We start from the raw sequence: 20,677 nt of genomic DNA, 5'->3' as shown, positions 1-20,677 counted from the left end.
TTTTTTTTTTTCAAAAGCAAAAACCACAAAGCGGAAGTATGTTTCACATAGCATTGTTTGCCCTCCTTTCCTTTTGTCCAAACAGAAGACTGCAATCCCCCCAATGGCATTTGCCTTAATATATTAGCCAGATAGCACAGCATCACGAATAACTCAAAGGTGGTTTTTCACATTCTCTTATTGATTTGCTTACCAGAATAATGTTTTTGCTACGTTTGAATTTATCCCTAAACATACACAGATGAACTTGGTTTCACAAAATAAAATTCATTGTTATGTTTCACACTGATACTTTGCAAAAGAGTGAAGCCAATTAGAGCGGTATGTATGGGAACATGGTGCTCACGGTACATTCAATCTCAAAGGCTAAAATAGACAGAGGCTTTTTCTTTTTAATATTATTTTACTCTGCTTATAACATATTGCTTCTTATCTTTATTCTTAACCGGTCATGAAAGAAAAGCCCAATTCCCAGACTCACAATAAATCAGTGAAAGCTGTGTAGAAATTGACTACCATTTTATTTTTCTTCCAGATCTGAGATAGTGATTGGAGACTCACACCTGGAAGACGTTCTTACAGAAAGAAGCTACTTCTTCAGTCTGCTTGACACAAAGCAAAAAAGTACAACTGCTCTCTGGTAGTCCACTTTCCCTCATAAAAGTGAAAATCATATGAAGAAAGAGGAATAAAACATTGCATTATAGATTTTTCTTTTAACAGTAGCAGAAAGCATCTTTCATATTTGAGAAGAATAAGTATTTTAACAGTCACTAAATAAAAACTAATTTCTGAGGGTGTTTTAATAAGTTGTCCTTACCTGGAGACGTTATTTGTGATCAGGTGAGACTTCTTTTAACTTTTACACACATATCTTGTGTAGTAGCTGCTGGCGAGTATTGCCCCTAGCTCCCTGAGTGGTCATAGCCCTTCATTAGCATCACACATCACATTCTGTGGTTCTGTTGTGGGGATTATTTCCTCCTGAGAGTGAAGATTTAATTTCTCCAATTACCTTCTGAAGAAAGGCACAATTACTGAAAAAGTTGTGAGAAGACAGAAAGAGCACTGAGTACAAATGACCGCATTTCTGGTTCATTGCCTTTGGAGAATGGATAATCCACCAGAGATTAATATATAACTCCATTCTATGGCACCAATTATTTTGGAAACTGCAACAGTAGGTATTTCTTTTCAGGTCCTGGAGTTAAACACAGTATGAGAATTGGTACAATAAAAGTACGAAGATTTTAATAAACCTGGTGCCGATAAATGTCACCTGTAATATCTGACAGACAATTACATGAATAAAATACATGGAGTTCAGCCATGTGTCATCAGCTCTGATTATGAAAATTCAAACTATAGAGTCATTGCTATGAAATGGGGTGACAAAGATGAGGTGAGACAAAGTCCATGCTCTGGAAGGTAGCAACACGATGTATGAACTACAGGTTTAGGAGAATCTACTACGATCACAGTACAGCATTTTAGTTTTTCCACCTTGAGCTTTGAGTCCAGCAAGGGGAAAATATTTATAAACTAAAGACCTAACTAAATAAAGGCTAACTAACTAACTAAGTAACTAACTAAGTAACTAACTAAATAAAGGCTATATATAAGCATACATATAGACTATATAGTATATGTAGACTGTATATAAATATACAGAGGCAATAAACTGTATAATTAGGAATCAGAGTCAGGGAACGGCCAGAGATGATGTTAGAAACAAGCAGAGATAGCAGCTGTGGAAGTAATGGACTATGGAGAGGCAGAACCAGGCTGTTTGAGCCCACATGTCCTTGCCACATCAATGTATGACTGATTCTTCAGGTAGACTGCTAAATTGCTACATGTTAGGAGTACCCAAAAGCTTTCAAGTCACTTTTGCAAACTGAACCTAAACTCTGAAATTACTCAAAGGTAAACTACCAATCTGTCTTCCTTGTCATTGCACAAGTCAAGTACAGCCTCACTCCCTATCATGTCTTATTATAGACCCAGAACCAACTCCCCAGACTAAATTCTGTAGAGTTCACTGTTAGAAGATGACCTTCCCCAGTTTGGTAAACTACATACAACATAATAAAAAAGCATATACTCAAAACTAAAGTAACTGTAGACTGCCCACCTGTTGTTTTAACATTTTTTTTAAAAGGGTGTGCAGCAGACTTCCTGAAGTGACACTGTTAGCTGATGTTATGGTAATGTGAAAAAAGAATCACTGCATTCTTCTGATTTGACTGCTATTTTAGTGGTTCTGCTTTTGCTCTTACCATTTTTCAGTCAAGAGCATGAAAAAAGATAACTATGGGTAGAGGTACACGGAAGCTCCTATACACAGTCAGAGAAATTAAGGTGGACAGGACAACAATAAATACAGGGAATTCCCAGTAAAACCTGGAGAAAAACACTGTGTGGTGCTCAGTTCTTTGAATTTTCACTTCAAGAGCACATACAGTGAGATTCAGAGCAGGAACATTTGGGTTAGGTATTGAGGAACTTCATGTCTTTGTAGCAGGGCACAGCATCTTCTGTCTTCTCTCCCCACAGTGCAAATAATTTCTCACACTGCCTGGACTGGTAAGTGGCTTTTGAGTTGTGTAATACACACAAAAAAACAAGTGTGCTACTCTGAACACATGGCGTTTCTAGCATATGAAGAGAGCATTAGCTCATCTTCCATCCAGTTTGGAGAGACTGAAATCAATGAGTGAGTTTGATCACAAGTTTGCAAAACACCCAGATTTGGCCCATTTCCCAGAGCAAATTGGGGTAAAATCCTAAGAGCAATCAGGGGTTTACAGCAACAATTCAAGTGACATCCAACCTGTCTGGCCTGCATTCTGCAAATGCATTTTGAGACATACAACACAGCTGCTACTGTTTGTAAATGTCCTTAACCATTATTTGGTGCAATAGTGATGGGTAATATATACACAGATAGGTCAGACAGGTAATTTGTCCTCCAACTCCTACAATAAACAAATAAAAAGTATGCCAAGCTTTCGACTGGACACAGCATACTGCAGCAGCTTTCTGCCAGCACACACAGAAAAAAACACTTGAGTGGTGATTTTTATGGTAGCAGCAATGAAATCTGAAGAAGCTTCTCATTTGCTCACCAAAATGTAACTAGCTGTCCCCAGAAAGTAGGATTCAGAGCAGCTGTTGATGAGAATGTACTGGAGAGCCTCCCAAGGCAGATAATGCAGTTCCAGGTTGACATCTCTTTTGCTTACTTCAGATACAACACATTGGACAGGAAGTAGCCTGAAGACTTTCTGTCTGGAATGAATCACCAAAGGAATAATTAAAACAATATTATATACAAATAAAAACCCAAAACATACCCCACACCTCTTTCAGTCACTTTTGTCATTTCCTGAAAAATATAATGCTCTCAGCATGCAAATGCTCCAGTGAGTGAGGTTTATTTTTCATTTCATGCCTAGTTCTGTTCCTACAGAAATCAATTTGCAGCTATCCCCTGGTTTCAGCAGTGCAAGTTCAGATCCATTTAGATGGTTGTAATCTACATGGATGCAGTACTTTGTGCATTTGATTTCTCTCTCTCTAAAACAAACAAACAAAAAACCCTCATGCAATTATATACTTAGTAGGTAGAAAGCAAAGCAATATTCATTTCAGAGCTTAAGAGTATGAAAGAGGTAAGTACCCTCCTGGCACAGCCTCTCCTGGGACTTGTGTTTGTCAGTTAGTAACTCAATTAGTTGTCCTGAAAGGTCATCAACAGCTTCACTACACAGCACGTTTGCTATTTTTCCAAGCTTTTGAGACAACAGCAGACGTGCTCATGGGTACAACACAGTGGGTTTAGAGCAGAACCAGGACATTTTGAGATAAATAAACCTATTTTTTGGTTCACTGGTGTTTTTGTGCTCCCAGTAAATACAGCTCGACTTGGTCATAAAGTTCAACTGCTACTTACGTCTTGTGACTCAAGAATAAAGAGTACATGGGCTGTGTTGTAGCAGCACTGTTTGAGCTGCCAGTGCTATGGAAGGGTAACAAGAAATCTGAGATGCAACCTAGCAGGGATGAACTAAGCCTCTGCTGCTGCCATACCCACGTAACCATGCTTGACTGTTATGGAAATACCTCGTAGTCTAAACTCATCACTCAGTCCAGAAAATCCTTGATCATATTTAATCCTGAAACTATATGTAACTAGCTAAAGCTAATGTGGAAGTCTGATAATCAAAAACAGTTAAAATTATTCTCATAGAATAATGTTTGTTACCTACTCGCCATAATCCTAAAACTCGTTGTGTCTTTCAGCAATAACAATGCATATATGAAAATAAAAGTAAAAGGAAAGTCTGATTTGTTCTCTTTTCTTGTTACTTTCAATACAGTTTCTCCCACATATATTTAAAATTATAGGAAGTATATTGCTTTAGAAACATCTCAAAACACAAGAACAAAAATCAGCAGCTACTCTTGATTAGAAGGTTGTTCAACACCTCTTAAGACTAATAGGATGACAGAAGGCAGAAAAGCAATTCAGGATCAGCACATTCTGACTGGGAGCACAGCAGCAAAGTTCTTCCTCATGTTTTGTTCCTTAGTTGCTTCCTTTGGATTTTCACAGATATTGTCTTTCATTGTTGTTGAACAAGCTCTACCTAGTTTATAAAGAGAAATAACAACAGTACTAAGCAGTGTGACACAGCTGCATTGCTTTTCTTTGTTGTGGCAAACCTGCAATTTCAAAACTTATGGGCTCTTTTGAGGATGAAGCAGGCAGGCCACACTCCAGTTCCAGTGCTTTACAAAAAATCCTTCAGGATTTTCCTATTTGGATTCAGGTTTTGCATCATTATAAAAATGCACTAATGCATTGGTGAGTCCAACAGGCCCAATGTATAGAGTGAGAACTCCGTAACTTCAGCAGAGAGAAAAACTCCTGGGTGAGACTTTCCCTTGTATAAGGGGTAATTTACACCACTAGAACAGGGCTTAGGGCAAAATCAACCCAGACCAACATGGGCTAGTGCCAAAAAGCAAGAATTTGTTCTGGCATTATATTCTTAAGACTGTTTTAAAAATGATTACTTCCTAAAATCATAATTAGATTGCTAAAAAAAACTTCTTACATAGAATAAATTGATTACAAGAACAATCTGATTTATTTGCTTCAAAGTGGATTGCTTTGCCAAAACACATTCCAAATTTGAATGCACTTAAAAAGAATCAGATTCTGAAACTGTGACCAGATTACATTATTCAACATGTTTTTTATGGTTGCACTTAAAAATCCAATGCTATTTATAGTTATTCCACTCAAAAATGGGATTACATTTAAAATAATCAACCTGTTTTCCCTCTGCTCTAATTAAATCAAGGAGAGAAAAAATTAATCTCCCAGAACAAAGCTGTTACTCAGGAAAAAGGAATGGAAATTTAAAACCATGTATTGATGCTGTTGAAACCCTGTCCAGAAAGTGAGGAAGCCAAAGGCAGACAGTGCAGTCCATTGATTTTTGGTGGGAACTGGTGCATTGTTGCTTAGCCAGATAGGGCTTATTCTGCTATCCTGGATGAACTGATCATGTTTAACTCTGAATGGGGATGCCCTGGAGTTCTTTTCAACCATTCTGAATACACTGCTTGTGGGGTTTGATTCCTGCAAAGGAAGCCCCACCTGTGAAGGCTGTACTACTGTTCCTCTCTGCACAGTCCGCTGACATCAGTAATGAGCTGTGAAAATCACACTGCAATTCCCCCAAACCTGCTGTACCCTTTCAGCCTGACAATCTGGCACCAGAGAAAACTGTGATAACTCTGCTGAGGAACACAGGCTATTGATTGTTAACAGCTGAGGCTCTCACCCCACGCTATTGTATGTAAACTCTGTTATTGTAACATCTCAGCATTATCTTTGTCAATGAAAATGTCTAGAAATACATTTAATATTTTATAGCTGTATTTAATTTGCAAAATCTGATTCCTGTGTTTAAACAAATTAAGCTACATTTATGCTCGTAGACACAATTTGATTAGATGAAGGAGCATTTCATTTTCCTGTACATAATCACAGTGCAATCTGATACAGGTTCATCTGTAGTCTCAACGTAAGATCATCAGATCCTATCAGCACAGGCCTAAAATGTTCACCTAATTAGTGTTTACTTATACAGCTAGAATGTGGTCAGATTTTTCAAAGCTGCGTTTCAAAAAATGTTTAAAAGACATAGAGGTACCAAGAGAAAAAAGACAAAACTCTATTATTCAAAAATGTGAGCTGTTTGTATTTCTAAACTGATTATTAGGTTTGCTTAGAGTAGTTTTAACTTAAGGGTGCATTCCATTGGTACTTGCCTTTCTCAGGTATTTGTAAGGTGCAGTAACTGCTTTCACATGCTTTTGCTGATGAAGAATTAATTTTTCAGGATCATGAAATGTAAATTCATGAGACAGAACAATAATATCTTTTACCACCTAAATGAGAGAGCTAGAGTTAAGCAACACGCAGCAAATGGTATCTTGATGAATAACAGTCAAAAGAAAGACTAAGATAAATAACTCAATTTTCTACAATCAAATTCCTTTCAAACGAACAGAAATACAAGTTTCTAGGCCAGATGCAGGATAATTTTCTGTACCTAGAGAGCAAATAAAAATTTGGTATTAAGAAGCAGCGCAGGCCAAGTAATTCTCAAATCTTTGGTTCAGTGGTAAACCAAACCAAATCAGACCAGCTATTTATGAACATCAACAGCTTTCTTTACTTTCTTTCCAGTAACATGAAAAAGGTAAATGACTGCAACTGATGTCAAACTTCATTCACCTCAAAACAGAAAACAGCAAAATTCTTTTGGTCAAATAAAATATTTGGAGTTAATATGATTTTTCTCTTAAATTTAAATCAATACTCAAAAAAATATTTTGTTTCAAAATGAAAAAGTAAAATCTTTTGATTTTGACAACATTAGAATGTAATTTTATTAAAAGAATGCTGTAAATGCAAAATTGCAATCATTTGGAGTGATTTTTTTGGATACTGGTGTTTCTTGTAGGGCGACTAGCAAATCCAGAATCTTCTATGATTCTGGAATTTCTCCTCATCTGAACCACTGAAGTGGTACCATGGCATAGTCTAATTTGAGTTCAAAATTTTCTCCAGGGAACTCTACTCTAGACATCTGTAAGGACATTTCCATTGTATGCGAGTGACTGCAAACACACAGATTTGGTTTGGCTGTTACATTTGTAGACATCTAACCTTATTTTTTCATTCTGCTCTTATGAATGAATATGAATGAAATGTTCTGAGCAGCCTGGCAAAGTTCACAGAGGCCTTAAAAAGCTGAGGACCTTCATGCCCACAGCCTCACTCCCTCAGTGGGAACCTGACTTGAGAGCATGAAGCCATGTGAAGTGTAGACTTTTGAGCAAACAGAGACCTTGGTGAAGCCAAATTTGTCAACAGCATTATGTTCTTTCTTCTTCTGGTAGAAATCATAATAAGCAAACTTCTCACTTTTATGGGGGATTTGATTTCCTGTGCTTACAGAGGTTTCTGTGCTCCCCTTGAAGTCCACAGGATTGTGCTGGAAGATAATTTTCCTTTGGATTTTAAGACTGTATTCTAGGAATCCACTAGGAATCAAGCAGCTGCTGGACACTGTTGCTCTGAGAGCCAACAGAAGCTCAGACACTAATGATGAGTTTTTGATCTGCATCTTAAATCTAATATTTTGAATGTGAAGGCTGAACTTGGCAAATTACCCCTTCTGTAACTGATCTTTTCAGTAATGAATCCTTCTCACATGGATTTACTTACAGTCATTTAATTTATAAATTGTGCTCATTTTTATTTGTATGGGGGGACTATTAAGACTCATACAAAGCATTAACATAATAATTGGTTTTACATCAACAACATCAACAATCTAAAAAGCCTTATGAATAACTGAAAACAAACTCACCTAATGGCTGCTCTATTTTTCATTACAGCTTTAGTCCAATTTTTTGTATTGTGGAAAAAGAAATGAAGTCATAGATCACTTATAAAATGTTCCTGCTCAATGGACTAGCTAAAATAACACACGAAAAGTCACAAAAATTGCCATCCAGCAAATCTGCAAGACCATGTTCCAAACACATTCTGGAAATGTGTTAAGGACTTCCAGACATAAAGCTAAATATTAACTTTCTTACTAATGCAAGCAAAGCAGTTTTACGGGCTAACATACACACAACACTATATATATGTCTCTATATACACAGACACAGAGTATGTCTGTATACCTGTAATATTGAGCATGCACTGTAACTTTCTACAACTATTAGTTCTCATTGTCTATGACAGCACCATACACGAAAGGATCATTCCTCAGTACTGCAGACAATCTCAAATTCTCACTGCATTTACCTCAGAGAGACTGTTAGAACAAAAGATGGGGTCTCATGCTCATACCTATCTCAAAAGTCTACTTGATTTGTGCTTGGAGTTCAAGAGACCCTTCATCACATGGTTCTCATCCTACCAACGTAAATGTGAATTTTGAATTTTGCCAAAATAAACTGCTAAACCTTTATCTGTAGCAATGCATTTTCAGGACTTGTGCTGCCATGGTCCCAAACAAAAAAGAAACAAGCAGACAAAAACTGATATAACCACTATGGGTAAAATATAAAGAGGAACCTGTTCCCAGCTGAAACTGAAGTTTTGTCTCTTTATAAAAGTGGAATCAGTTGTTTTACTTGTCTCCTATCCTTAGAACAGCTGTGTTGCCCATTCTAAACACACTTAAAACACCACAGAAAGAGTAAAGGGCTACTTATCTTCTGAAGCAGGGGCTGAAGACCAAAGAGCCCCAAGAACACAACAGCTTCTTCCTTATGATCCATTTCTGTTTCCTTTGAAATCCTAATATAACAGTACTGACTTTGCAGAAGTTCAGCAAAATATTCAGAGGCACTGGCAGCATTAACGCCTGGGGGAGCTTGATTTGCAACCTTATCATAGCAAAGCACTCCTGTAATAAAGTCATCATGTTGCTTCCATAGGCTTTGGATGAGAAGCTAAAACCTCAGGAAATAAGCTATCAGAAAGCTAACAGGAAAAATATATTTGATACAGAACACCTTTTCAGATGCAGCTATTATTTCATTGTCTCTTAAAATAACATTAAATTGAAGCTGGGCTATCACAGGGCTGGAAAAGAGGCCTGAAAGACAAAGGCTGGTCTATTGAAAACAGTACTTTTCAGCTAGAATGATACAATGCAGTCAGATTTCAAACTTCATGGCTCCAAAAAACAGCCATGTGTTGGAGAGAGATTTTGCTTTCAACTGCTTGTAAATCCATGTCTCCAAAATCTTTCTGCACAGATTAGAGGAAATTTATTTGTGATTCTCTGGATCTTGGGAAGAGGACAGTTAAACAAACCATCTACCCTGAATATGAGACATAAGAGTATAATGAACATCAATTATTAAGAGGTTGCTGCAGCATGGAGCAGGGTACCTCGCAGACTACAGCAGAATGAATAACCTGAAAATATGTTTGACTTTGATCCTAGCCCATTCATGCAAAAAAATGGGTACTAGAGAACAAGAAAGACCCACCTTCTAGAGTCAGATAAATAAGGGATTACAGTAGGTCATAATTTAGGCACTGAAGCTTGGCACAAACTATTCTAACGAGACAAACTTGAATTTTGAGGCAAAAGACTCCTGACCCCATTGAAATCAGTGGTAGAACTGTTATGGTGGGTGTGGTACAGTTTCATTTAGATCTTTTACAGGCCTTTAACTTTCCCAACTTTCAATTTAGCTGCTTGATTTTTGGGCCCTTACAATTTGGTGATAGATGGAAAAAAAAAGCAAAAAAAAAAAAGCAATCCCACCAACCCTCAAATATTCCTGGAGTTTAATGGCCCAAACAGCTAATTGCAATGCCAGGGATAGTTTCTAGGGTCTCTGAATCCCAACGCATACACCTGCTTATGATTATACTTTTTGCATCTGGCTGGGCATGCGATAGTAAAACACTTAATGTCTGAAACCAAGCAGAAAGATCTAGAAGAGGCAGAGTCCCTGGTAGGTCCAGCAGTACATAACTTTTAAGGGAAACTGAACTGGGTACAAATAAGAGCTTGAGACAGCGATGAGTGACGTGCCAAAACAACTGCATTTAAGTAACTCATGACTAGTTTTACAATTATGTAATCTATACTTCTATAAATCTTGGGAGTGAAATAGTGAAAAGTGTTATGAAATCTCTGTGAAATACTAAGTAGCATTAAGAAAATGAAGCCATTATCAGAAAAGAATTATGTAAACATTGTATTTATTAATGATTCCTTTCATTTCAGCCATTGCTGCTACATAAATTGTTTATTGTTTCATTGACATAACCAAAGCGTTTAAGCTAAAGAAATAAAATGCTTTATTTTCTCAAAATTAGCATTCTCCAAATCTCACTTTAAAACAGCGCAGAAGACACAGAACTCCAGGCAGTGAGACAGCTGTAGAAGACCTTCTTTCCTGCCCTGAGATGCTGCTGTGTTCCGGCAATTTCCTCTTATTTAATGAATACAAGAGGCCCACTGAAGGTATTTTCATGATTTAATGAAAATTCGTGCTAGAAAATGAAGTCTTTGAGTACATAAAATCAACAAGCCTGAAGATGAACAGTTAAGAACTAATACAGCCTTAAAACTTGGCCCACTATTGCATGTGCAACTGAAGGAACAGTATGTACACTGCCATACATGTTTCTTCATAAAGCGAAGAGCTAAATATTAAACTGACGTGATCATCCAAACCAGATCACAGAAGTTTGTTCACTGGATTCACCTCTACCTACGTTGCAGACAGAGCCTGGTCCTGCAGCAAGTGGCTAATATGGCCAAGAGCCATGATTTGTTCTACAAAGTGAGTCACTTGCCTAACAGCAAACTTTAAAGACCACAAGTGGTACGGGAGCTTTTGTCTATTGCATGTGAAGATCAGAATAGAGGGTGAGCAATGAAGCTATTGTCCATGTTAGACAGTATTTGTGGAAGAAGCATATAAGACGCTGAGGATCAATAGGGGAGTCTTTCCATCATTAAACATTAGGAGGACTGCATTCACTTTAGAGCATGTGGCATTTGAACAACTCAAAGTCATGTCTGTCTTTTTCTGCAAGTTGGAACTATACAATCTGTATCAGCAATATCTCTTCACTGATTTTGGATGCTCCCTAAAAGAGAAGGGTCACCAGCTAAGTTCTTTTGAGCTTTTGGATATTAAGGACTAGAATGGAATTGTATGATTTGTTTGTCCTCCCAGCAGTGCTTCAGGAACTGAACCAGTGGCACTGACGTTAGAAGTTTTGCAAGCAGGTGCAAACATCATACTTTGGGATTATCTACATGTTTTGATGCTCAGGCATTTGACAAAAACAAACCAGGCCAGTTGTAACAGAGAAATATAGCAACAGTGGAATGAAAGAAGTTCTGTGAAGTTCCAAACAATGTTACATCCGTCCCCACTCTTTATTCCTTAATTCATGCCTCTTAATCTTCCCAGTGATTGTCTTTGGCATCTGTTGGACAAATTCCACCTAAATAAAAAAGACAGAAGACAATGTAGTATGTTCTCTATAGAGAGCTGGTTTTCCAAGAAAGGCATTCAGGATATGTGGAAAACATGGAAGGTTCCCATCAGTAAGAATGTCTTGTATAAAGGATCAAGACCATGCCCAATCAGGGTAGCACAATGCAGATCTTCTGTAAATTTCTTTGGCTGCCTAGATGGCCAAACATCTGTGTAGCTGCCTCCCAGCTAACCAAACCGGATACTGTAACAGAAGGATGAAGAAGACCTAAACAATATCAGAGGACAGAAATGAGTTACAAAATGAAGAGAAGAGGGATGGTGTTGGCACCAAGTCTTTAACGGTCCTTAGTTCCTATGCATTCTACATGTGTGAACTAAAGCACTGTTGGCAGTAATTTTCTTGTAGTGCTGGGAAAACAGTTTCTGAGAAACATGAAGTGCATCCTCCTGGACTTTCCTCTTACGTGTAAACTGTGAGGACCATTGGATAAATACTTACTCAGACTCAGTCAGGTGCTACCCCTGAAGTCACTGGAGAGTGCATAGTTCCAGACAAAATGCAAAAATGGAGAATTGCAATTGTGACCCTGACTTAGAACATGCAGATCTAACTAGGATATCATACAAAGCCTAGAAATATTTGTGAGATTTAAACAAATACTTTACACGAACTATTGTTATTTAGGAAGATTTTTCTGGAGCCATTGCTCTAGCTGAGCCCCTACCACTGTCTCTTTCAGGTGAACAATGAAAATCCACATTATAATTCTCCCGCGACTTATGGAAGGGTGCCCTAGTTTAGCTTCTCCACAGAAACATTTACCTTTCTGGGATATTTATATGGAGCAGTAGTTTTCTTGACATGCTCCTGCAATTCACAAGCTAAGTGCTCCTGGTCGCTGGATGAAAAGGTGGCAGACAAGACCACAAATGCTTTCACAACCTGTAAGACAAGGTCAGTAAGAGCGATCTGGCACTGTCAGTTTTTAAGACCTGACACATTGGTTACCAGTAAGTAGTCATAACATGCAAGAGGTAGAAGGAGAGAAACCAGCACAGTGTATGTTAATGGTTGTGCCCAGCTTCTGCGCATATACATGCAAAAGAATGTTTAAAGTTTAAGAAAAAACCTTTCCTGTCCCCATTACACATAAGGAAGATTTGCTCCATGATCTCAGGGGGATGTCAAGAAGACAGGGGTAACAAGGAGTGTCTCAGCAGAGGCTGCCCAGAAGCTGAGGGGCATTCTATTTCTCTGAAGTTCACACTAAGGACAGTAGGACTGTATCGTCCCAGTACAGGGCTGTGCTTTCCCCACACAGGCAGCCCAAGTCAAACGTCAGGGCAGTTAGAGTATAACTTTGGATATACCAAGACAGCCAGAAACAACAGTTTCCGTGTGTAGAAAGTGCTTGATAACAAGCAGTCTGATGAGAGAAAAGCAAATGTCACTGTAATGCTCTCTACAGAGAATGTAAACAGGAAGAAGTTTTGCCTGTCATCCCAAGTAGGATTGTCCATCATGGCATGACTGCCTTACAGCTGTACATTACAGCAAAGGGACTTTGCTTTATATAGCTATATATTTAAACATATTGCTTCCCCCATTGCTGTTCAGCATCACTACCTCTCCTCTGAGGGGATCTGGACTGCTGACAACAGCTGCTTCTGCTACTGCTGGGTGTTCCATCAGTGCACTCTCTACCTCGAATGGCCCAATGCGATACCTAGGTAAGGAAAGAACAACAAAGGATTTGATTTGATGAGCTGGAAAACCAGTACCAAATGTTTTGGCTTTTTAAAATTTGCATAGTGAGAAAAAACAAATACAGCTAATTCAGGCAGAATGGGAAGGCTAACTGTATTATAAGGTAGGAGCATTTCATGGTGATCATGTAGTAGAGGACTGCTCAGAGAGAGGCAGTGGCTACCTGTCCATCTCCCCCCAGCTCTCCTGGTGGCTCGTGAGCTGTGCCTACACCCACCCCAATAGCTGGGGTCTGCAGTACCAGCTGATGTCACATTACGGTGTCACATCATACAATACCAAATTGTTTCATTTCAACATGTTTGCAAGAAAATGTTTCAATGGTCTTTGACTCTGATAGAGGTGTCCTTCAATTTCAGCTAAAAAACAAACTAGATTAAAATCCCTCCGCTGCCAGTGGAATTTTTCGCTGTGTTCAAACAGATGAGATGTTGCAGGGGAAATTGTTACAGATACATGACCAAGATGACACTGCTGGTCTACGAAAAACTAATAACAAATGTGAGCATTCATAAGGCAAGTGGACAATGCATTTCACAAGGTCATTGTGTCAGAAGCTCACCTGAAGTGTAACATGTAAGACTATACAACAGCAGATTTAGAAAGGAAGCATGCAAACCAACCCTGAAGAAATGATGATGTCGTCGTCTCTTCCAATAAACCAAAAATATCCATCTTCATCCATAGTCCCTCTGTCCCCTGTGACGTAAAAATCCCCACGCTCGCTTTCAGCAGTTTTCTTAGGATTATCCTTGAATTGGTTTACAAACAGTCATTTAAATTTTTAGCATGTATCAGCTATGCATTATGCTATAACACATAAAATGTTAAATTAATTGGAACTTAATTTTTTGAATCAAGGCTCTTGAAGAATTTTACTGACTTTGTTATAAAATACAATAAAACAGGTTTTAAAAAAAACACAAACTGGCTCCTGAAAATAACTCAATCTCAAATAAATTCTTCTCTTTGCTTTTCTAACATTCACCAATCCAAATAAGTGAATTACTCGGTTTTGCTCTAGATTTCTCGATCTTTTGGTCAATCCTTACCATAAATATTTATCTAGCTTTTCAGATAGTGTATAGTGAATATACAGTACTCCTTAGTGAGATCATGGTAAGTGGTGAGGATGTTAGGGAAATGTTTCAGGCTGGGTTTTCAAATCTGTGTTTTAAAGTCCTTGACCCGATATCTGAATCAAAGAATGGGATGAAGTGAAGTCTGGATCACATTTTTTCCCCTCTGTTCTCAAGGGCATCTTCTCAGATTCTCTCTACTAAACCAGTTTGCTTCAACAGGTCAGGACTCAAAGACGAGTCAGCAAACCTGAAAACTGGTGAAAAATATCGGGCCTTTATAATCCTTAAGGAACTGGAGATATTTTGGGGAGACTGCTGTTTTGGAAAATACTTACTATATATTCAGAGAACAAACCAAGTGGCCTTATAGGTTTGATTCTGACAGCAATTTCCCCCTGTTGTCCTGGAGGCAGAATATTTGCATTTTTGTCTACAACCTAGAATGAAAAACAACATGTACTTGAGTCAAAAAAATAAATAACCCTCCAAACTGATGAAAAAAATCTAGAGTACCCAACAAACCTGAACATCAAAAAGGGGAGCCGCCTTTCCCATTGATCCAGGTTTAATCTTCATCCCTTTAAAAACAGAGCAGATTATTCCCTGAAAAATAAAAAGCAAAATAAAGATTTGTCACAAAAAACTGCTACATTCACATTCAATTCATTAAGTGTATTTTGAAGAATAATCTCAAAGTAAGGAATTAAGATACATAGAATCCTATATATTAGTGCTGTATGGTAGAAATGAGTAAGATCAAGAAACAAAGTATCCTGTGCCACTAATTGCAAAGAATCTGTATCCTCTACTAGCCAATCTTCTTCCTTAGCTTCAAGCTCTGCCATTTTTCCTGTCACTGTCAACTAGAATTTGCTTAACGACATTTAAGGAAATATTAGAGCACATCCTCTCCCAGCTATCCATGTTTCTGTGTGATTCTGTGAGGACAACCGTGAAAATGCATTCTGTCAGAGATTATCAGTAGAGGTGGCTACTAAAACATTCACAGAAATGTGAATCAACAGTGTTCTTGAAACTAAAAGCATCTTAAAGCAAAAAGGAATTACAAATATTTAGCAGAATATTGACACTATAGATGTACCGTTTCAGTCTGGCCGTACACTTCATGGATGTCCAGCCCTGTCTGGCTTTTCCATTTTTCCATAACTTCTGGGTTTAGCGGTTCTCCTCCGCTCATGCAGTGCTTCAGGTTCATGAATTTGTAACTTCACATGGAGTTAAAAAAACAAAGAGAAACACATCTATCAGGTCAAAGAAGGAGCAGAAAAACAGCATACAAGTGTAAGCAAATAACACTGGGGTGCTGTTTATGGGGAGAGTTATTCCCATGAAGGAGGGAAATCAAAGGACTCCCGATCCTTGGGTTCCCAATAAAACAAGGATATCAGTCTTTACTCAACATTATAAATGAATATTAGCACAGGTCGACACACATGGAAAACAAAGAAAACTTTTTTTCTGAAGTCAGTTGGGATTTAAGCATAAGCCTGTAACTAACCCCAGATCAACTTGCTGAGCAAGTGGCCTGATTGCTGACCCTCAGCAAAAGTCCAAGTGAGAAAGTGCAAGAGAGAAGGTACAAATGGTGCCAGTTCATTTGTCAGTGAGAAACTGGAACAGAAGATGATGTACAACTGCTACACCGCAGTTATGCTAATGCTGACTTTCTAGGATGACAGCCCTTCCCAGTGGACAATTAATGTGGTAATTGAAAATGAGAACAGAATTTTACAGGCGCTCAGTTTCATACCCTCTGGGATTTGCTTTCAAGTTCAGTAATGAAAAGTCTCAAGTTTCTCATGGAAAACATCAAGTTTCTCTATGTTTGATCATAAAGCTCAGCAAAACTGACACATCTTGTATGACTGTCTTTTCATAAATGATATTTTAAACTGAATTACTACTAGTTAAAAAGCCAGATCCAGAAGATCACTAAAGGGTAGTTAGGGTAAATAATCTCTTAACCTACCTGGAGAGATCATTTTGCACCAGCATGCGATACAATGTTGGAACACCAACCAGAGTGTCAATAGGGAATCTGCAGAGAGTCTAGTGAGTTAAACAAGATGACATATGAAGCTCAGACCAAGAAAAAATCTGCTTTGTGGATGTACAGTACATAGGTGATGTACAGAAGGGGACAAAAGCTCTCCCTTCTAAGCAAGAGCACCAGATACTCTCTGTTGGGTAAGAAACTCCCCTAAACTTGCCACAACAGGCTGAGAATCACAGTATGTTTGACTGGACAAAATCCCATGCTCACATCCCTACATAACACCCAGACTGCACAGCTGGAAGCATGGGCAGAATAAGCCTGTCTACATTACTGGGATGTTTTTGCTTTCATCTTGGCCAGTACATACAGAGAATCACTTCAGATTCAGTTTGCATTAATGCCAGGCAACATTACCTCCACAGTGACTGGAAATATATGTAAGCAATTAGTTCTGATTTTGGGATGATTTTCACTCATATGCTCACCAGCTATGAGTAAAACATATGAGGGAATCTCAGGATTGGCCCCTTCTGTGTATATTAAAAACATTAATAAGGCTTTATGGAAAGGATACAGTATCTTGAATGCAACAGTGGACATAACCCTCAATAAATCTTTGTATGCAGTTAAGAATTACTTTTTGCTCCCTTTCTGCAGATTAACACATATCCATAATTTCTTCCTTACATTTAGGATGGTTGCTGATTCAATCTGTGGGAGCTGATGCACAAAGATGCATGATCCAAAAACCCAGGCATCAAAAACAGATGTCAGTGAATTTAATATCCAGCCTGTGTCTGCTGTGTTCCATATTACATCTGATGGAGTCAAATCCAACCAGTACCTAACACAGGAGGAAAAAAAAAAAAAGGTTATGGTAACTTTTTTTTTAATGAAAGAAAACAACAAAAAAAAGAGCCATGTCCTTCCTCCCCACCCCTTACACACACACACACACACACCCTCCAAGAAAAACCACATCTCCTAATGAGCAACATGGGTACTGGCCACTCTCAGTAAGTTCATCTTATGGGCTAGTTCAGGGATAAAAGAGCATCTAAGGTTTAAGTACATATTTGTACAAAGAAATATATACACATAAATATACATATATGATGTCAGTCATAACATAGGATAAAGTAAGGGAAAGAACTCCAATGAAGTGACTTCACACTAGGGAGGAAGATAGAGCTGAAGCAGAAGCATGCATGGATGCTGTGTTAGACACCAGATATTTCAGTTCTAAGTCTGCTCAGGGACCAGGATGATCTGTGTAACCAACATAAACTCTGACTCTCTTCATCCACACACATAACAAAACTTTTGATAGCCCAAACAGCATGATATATTTCGGTACTGCACACTAGAATATTCCCAGCTGATGGCTGCCCTTTGAACCACTCTAAAGAAAGGCTAGGAGATATTCACTGGAACATGGAAACACTGGGGCTGATCCTACTCACCTGTAAATCTGTAAGCATTTCTAACCTGATTTTAGAGGAAGAGGGACCGTGGCCGTACAATTGGGTATTTCTTACTTGGTAACTTCTCAACAGTTCTACTATATGCAGCTCCAATTATCTCACATTCAATCAGGCTCAAACCTTTCATACCTTTCACTTAACAGGGGTCTGAAACCAAGACTACCCTGGGAATGTTCAGTCATCTTTGGAGAACCTGTGGTTCCACTGGTAAAGAAGATATTCACTGAATCTTCAATCCTTGTTTTGGCACAGGAATGGTCAGCAGATTGGTTTCTTTAAAACACAGAATGCAATTGTGACTTCAATGGTTACTTTACACAGGTTTCAGAATCTAATGATGGGTTACACATTGCAACCCCTATTTCAAATAAGCTTCACAGAAGCTTTTAACCAAACTAGATTAAATAATGTCGAGTTACGCTTTCCCCAATAACAGACTTTCCCTTAGAAAGAAGAGGGTAGAAACTTCCTGGAATAAGACTGGTGTTAGCAAACAACTACTGTTAGCAAACAATTCTGATATGAAAACAGCAATCAGGCAGTCATGGATTAACACCACTAAGGCTTAATGTTATTGGATAAGTATTTTCATTTGATGAATACTTCTAAATGTGTGCTTGTGGAGAACATGTCTACTTTCTGCATCATGACTGCAATGCCACTAATGCATACTCACTTGTACAGTTCACTGAAGTTTAGCCATCCCTCCCTACTGCCTTTGGACACGATCAGCTTGGTTTTCAGAAACTGGCTCTCAGATGTCACTGAGTCTACTGCAGGAGCCACTGTGTCATCAGTAATGATGCACTTGGCCTTTGAAGCCTGGAGTCGATATAACATGTCTTTGGCTGATAATTGGGTCGTTCCTGGAATTAAGACAATTCCTGGAAGAGCAATAAAGTTAGTTTGGGATAGCATTTTTTACATCTGATCCTTTTCTAAGAACCTAAACTACTAACTATTCCCAAACTGACCTCTAAGATGAATTTGCCCTGACATTCCCAAGTCAATTAACAGTGGAGTAATGGAGCTGCTCTGCTCTCCTGTAAGAAATGAAATGTGGACCCATCTGCTGACCTCCATAACTCCCTGTCTTCTGCCATCTCCATGCTTCCAGGTCACCCACCCTATGGCACCTAGTACAAATCCTTCAGGACTGCCTGCATAATTGGTAGCTGCATTATTAATTTATATTACTTCTTTATAAACAGTTCTTGATCCTTTCAGATGATTACTTTATTAACCAGTTTTACTACTCTCAGATATGCTCACTGACCTGCTCGCATACAAGCCACATTCACCAGCCACCATTCTGGGATTCGTGGCAGGACCACAATAATTCTGTCCCCCTTTTGCAGTCCACATACTTTAGTCAACACATTAGCCACTTTCCGTGACAGGAAGCCCAGCTCCTCAAAGCTCCACTTCACTTCTTCTCCTTTTCCACTTATCCACCAAAAAGCAGAGTTTGATGGTCTTTTTCCAGCCTGTAAGACATAGGGATTCAAAACAAAAACATTTTATTCCAAAAGGCCATGGAATTCTAAAGCATAAATATCTGCAAATTATGGAGCATTCAAGTGTCTCACAACTTGCATATGAGCTATTATTTGTGCAAGACTTGCTATGGATCATGCTCATATATTCCCAATAAACTGCCCTTTTCTGAACCTGAAATGTTTACCAGCCCAATTGTCTCCAGACTCAAGTCCTAGCCTGAATCCTATTCCAGTTTAAGCTTCATGCTGAGCATTAATGCTCCAAAGAAGATAACACTTAACATGAAACACTTGACCTCATATCCCTGATATTCTGGATGGAGTTGTGGAATACTAATACACAGAAACTGCACAAAAAGAGGACAAAATAAAACAGGACAATGCAGTATACCAGGACTAGCACGAAAGCTCAGAAAGAGAGGAGTTAACCAACTACAGAGCAGAATCTACCTTGGAACAAGGCAATTACACATTTGTGGGAGAAATTTCCCTGGTATGCACTATTATTGTTAAACTACCCTTATTTTTATGATGTGAACATCTAACATTATGGCATGTGGAAAGAATAAGCACAGCCATTCCAAGGTTAAATCAAAGTCATAAAGGTCTTACTAATGCTTCTTCTACTTACACAGAGAGCACCAAGGGTCAGAGACGTTTTTAAAAAATAAAGCAAGCAGTGAAATTCTGTATCATCACCTAATGCAAATTAGTTTTAGCAACTTATTATTTTTTAAATAAAAGCAAAACATATTTATTTCAAATGAATTAACGGATCTTATCTGCACAACAAAAGATTGTCTACCTTTTCAATTTCAGTCCATTTGTCCAGTACATCACTTGCAAAGTTAAAGTACTTTGGTATTTCTTGTTCACCCCGTCTGACAGCCTGATACTGTGAATACACATCAGAGGCAAGCAGCTTGGAGTGTCCATGGAAAGTCCTATACAGAGGTTTCTGAGTCCACAAGGATTTTAGAATTGGTAATTTGAATATCTTCATGGCAGAAGATGTATGTAGATGCTGTAGACTACAGAAGAAAGGTAATGGAATTGTTGTGATGAATCCTGCAACAAAAATGATGAAAAAGATAAGTATCACCTTGAAATTATCCAAAGAAAGATGATTCAGTTATGAACAGATTAATTATTAATTGGAGTCACTTAGGCGATTTGCAGCAAAACGGATGCTTCTAATAATTTCATTAAATGCAAAGTTCCCCAGCCTGCTTTCTTGTATCTTA

The 20,677-nt window shown here is 38.3% G+C and overlaps 1 protein-coding gene across 1 annotated transcript; it reads right to left on the bottom strand.

Annotated features, from left to right (window-relative positions):
- Positions 1–11,500: 11,500 nt before the first annotated feature.
- LOC311215135 (acyl-coenzyme A synthetase ACSM4, mitochondrial-like) lies at positions 11,501–20,436 on the bottom strand (the record flags this gene model as incomplete). Its single annotated transcript, XM_084296162.1, has 13 exons — positions 11,501–11,587; positions 12,407–12,526; positions 13,211–13,310; positions 13,975–14,102; positions 14,769–14,870; positions 14,956–15,036; positions 15,536–15,659; positions 16,424–16,503; positions 17,138–17,294; positions 18,064–18,207; positions 18,611–18,818; positions 19,211–19,421; positions 20,239–20,436. The coding sequence occupies 13 exons, from the start codon at positions 20,434–20,436 to the stop codon at positions 11,501–11,503; spliced, it is 1,740 nt and encodes a 579-aa protein (XP_084152288.1).
- Positions 20,437–20,677: the final 241 nt, after the last annotated feature.

The sequence above is a fragment of the Netta rufina genome, assembly GCF_964035555.1.
Source record: "Netta rufina genome assembly, chromosome: 15".
Classification (NCBI taxonomy): Eukaryota; Metazoa; Chordata; class Aves; order Anseriformes; family Anatidae; genus Netta; species Netta rufina.
This window is presented reverse-complemented; position numbering and strand designations above follow the sequence as displayed.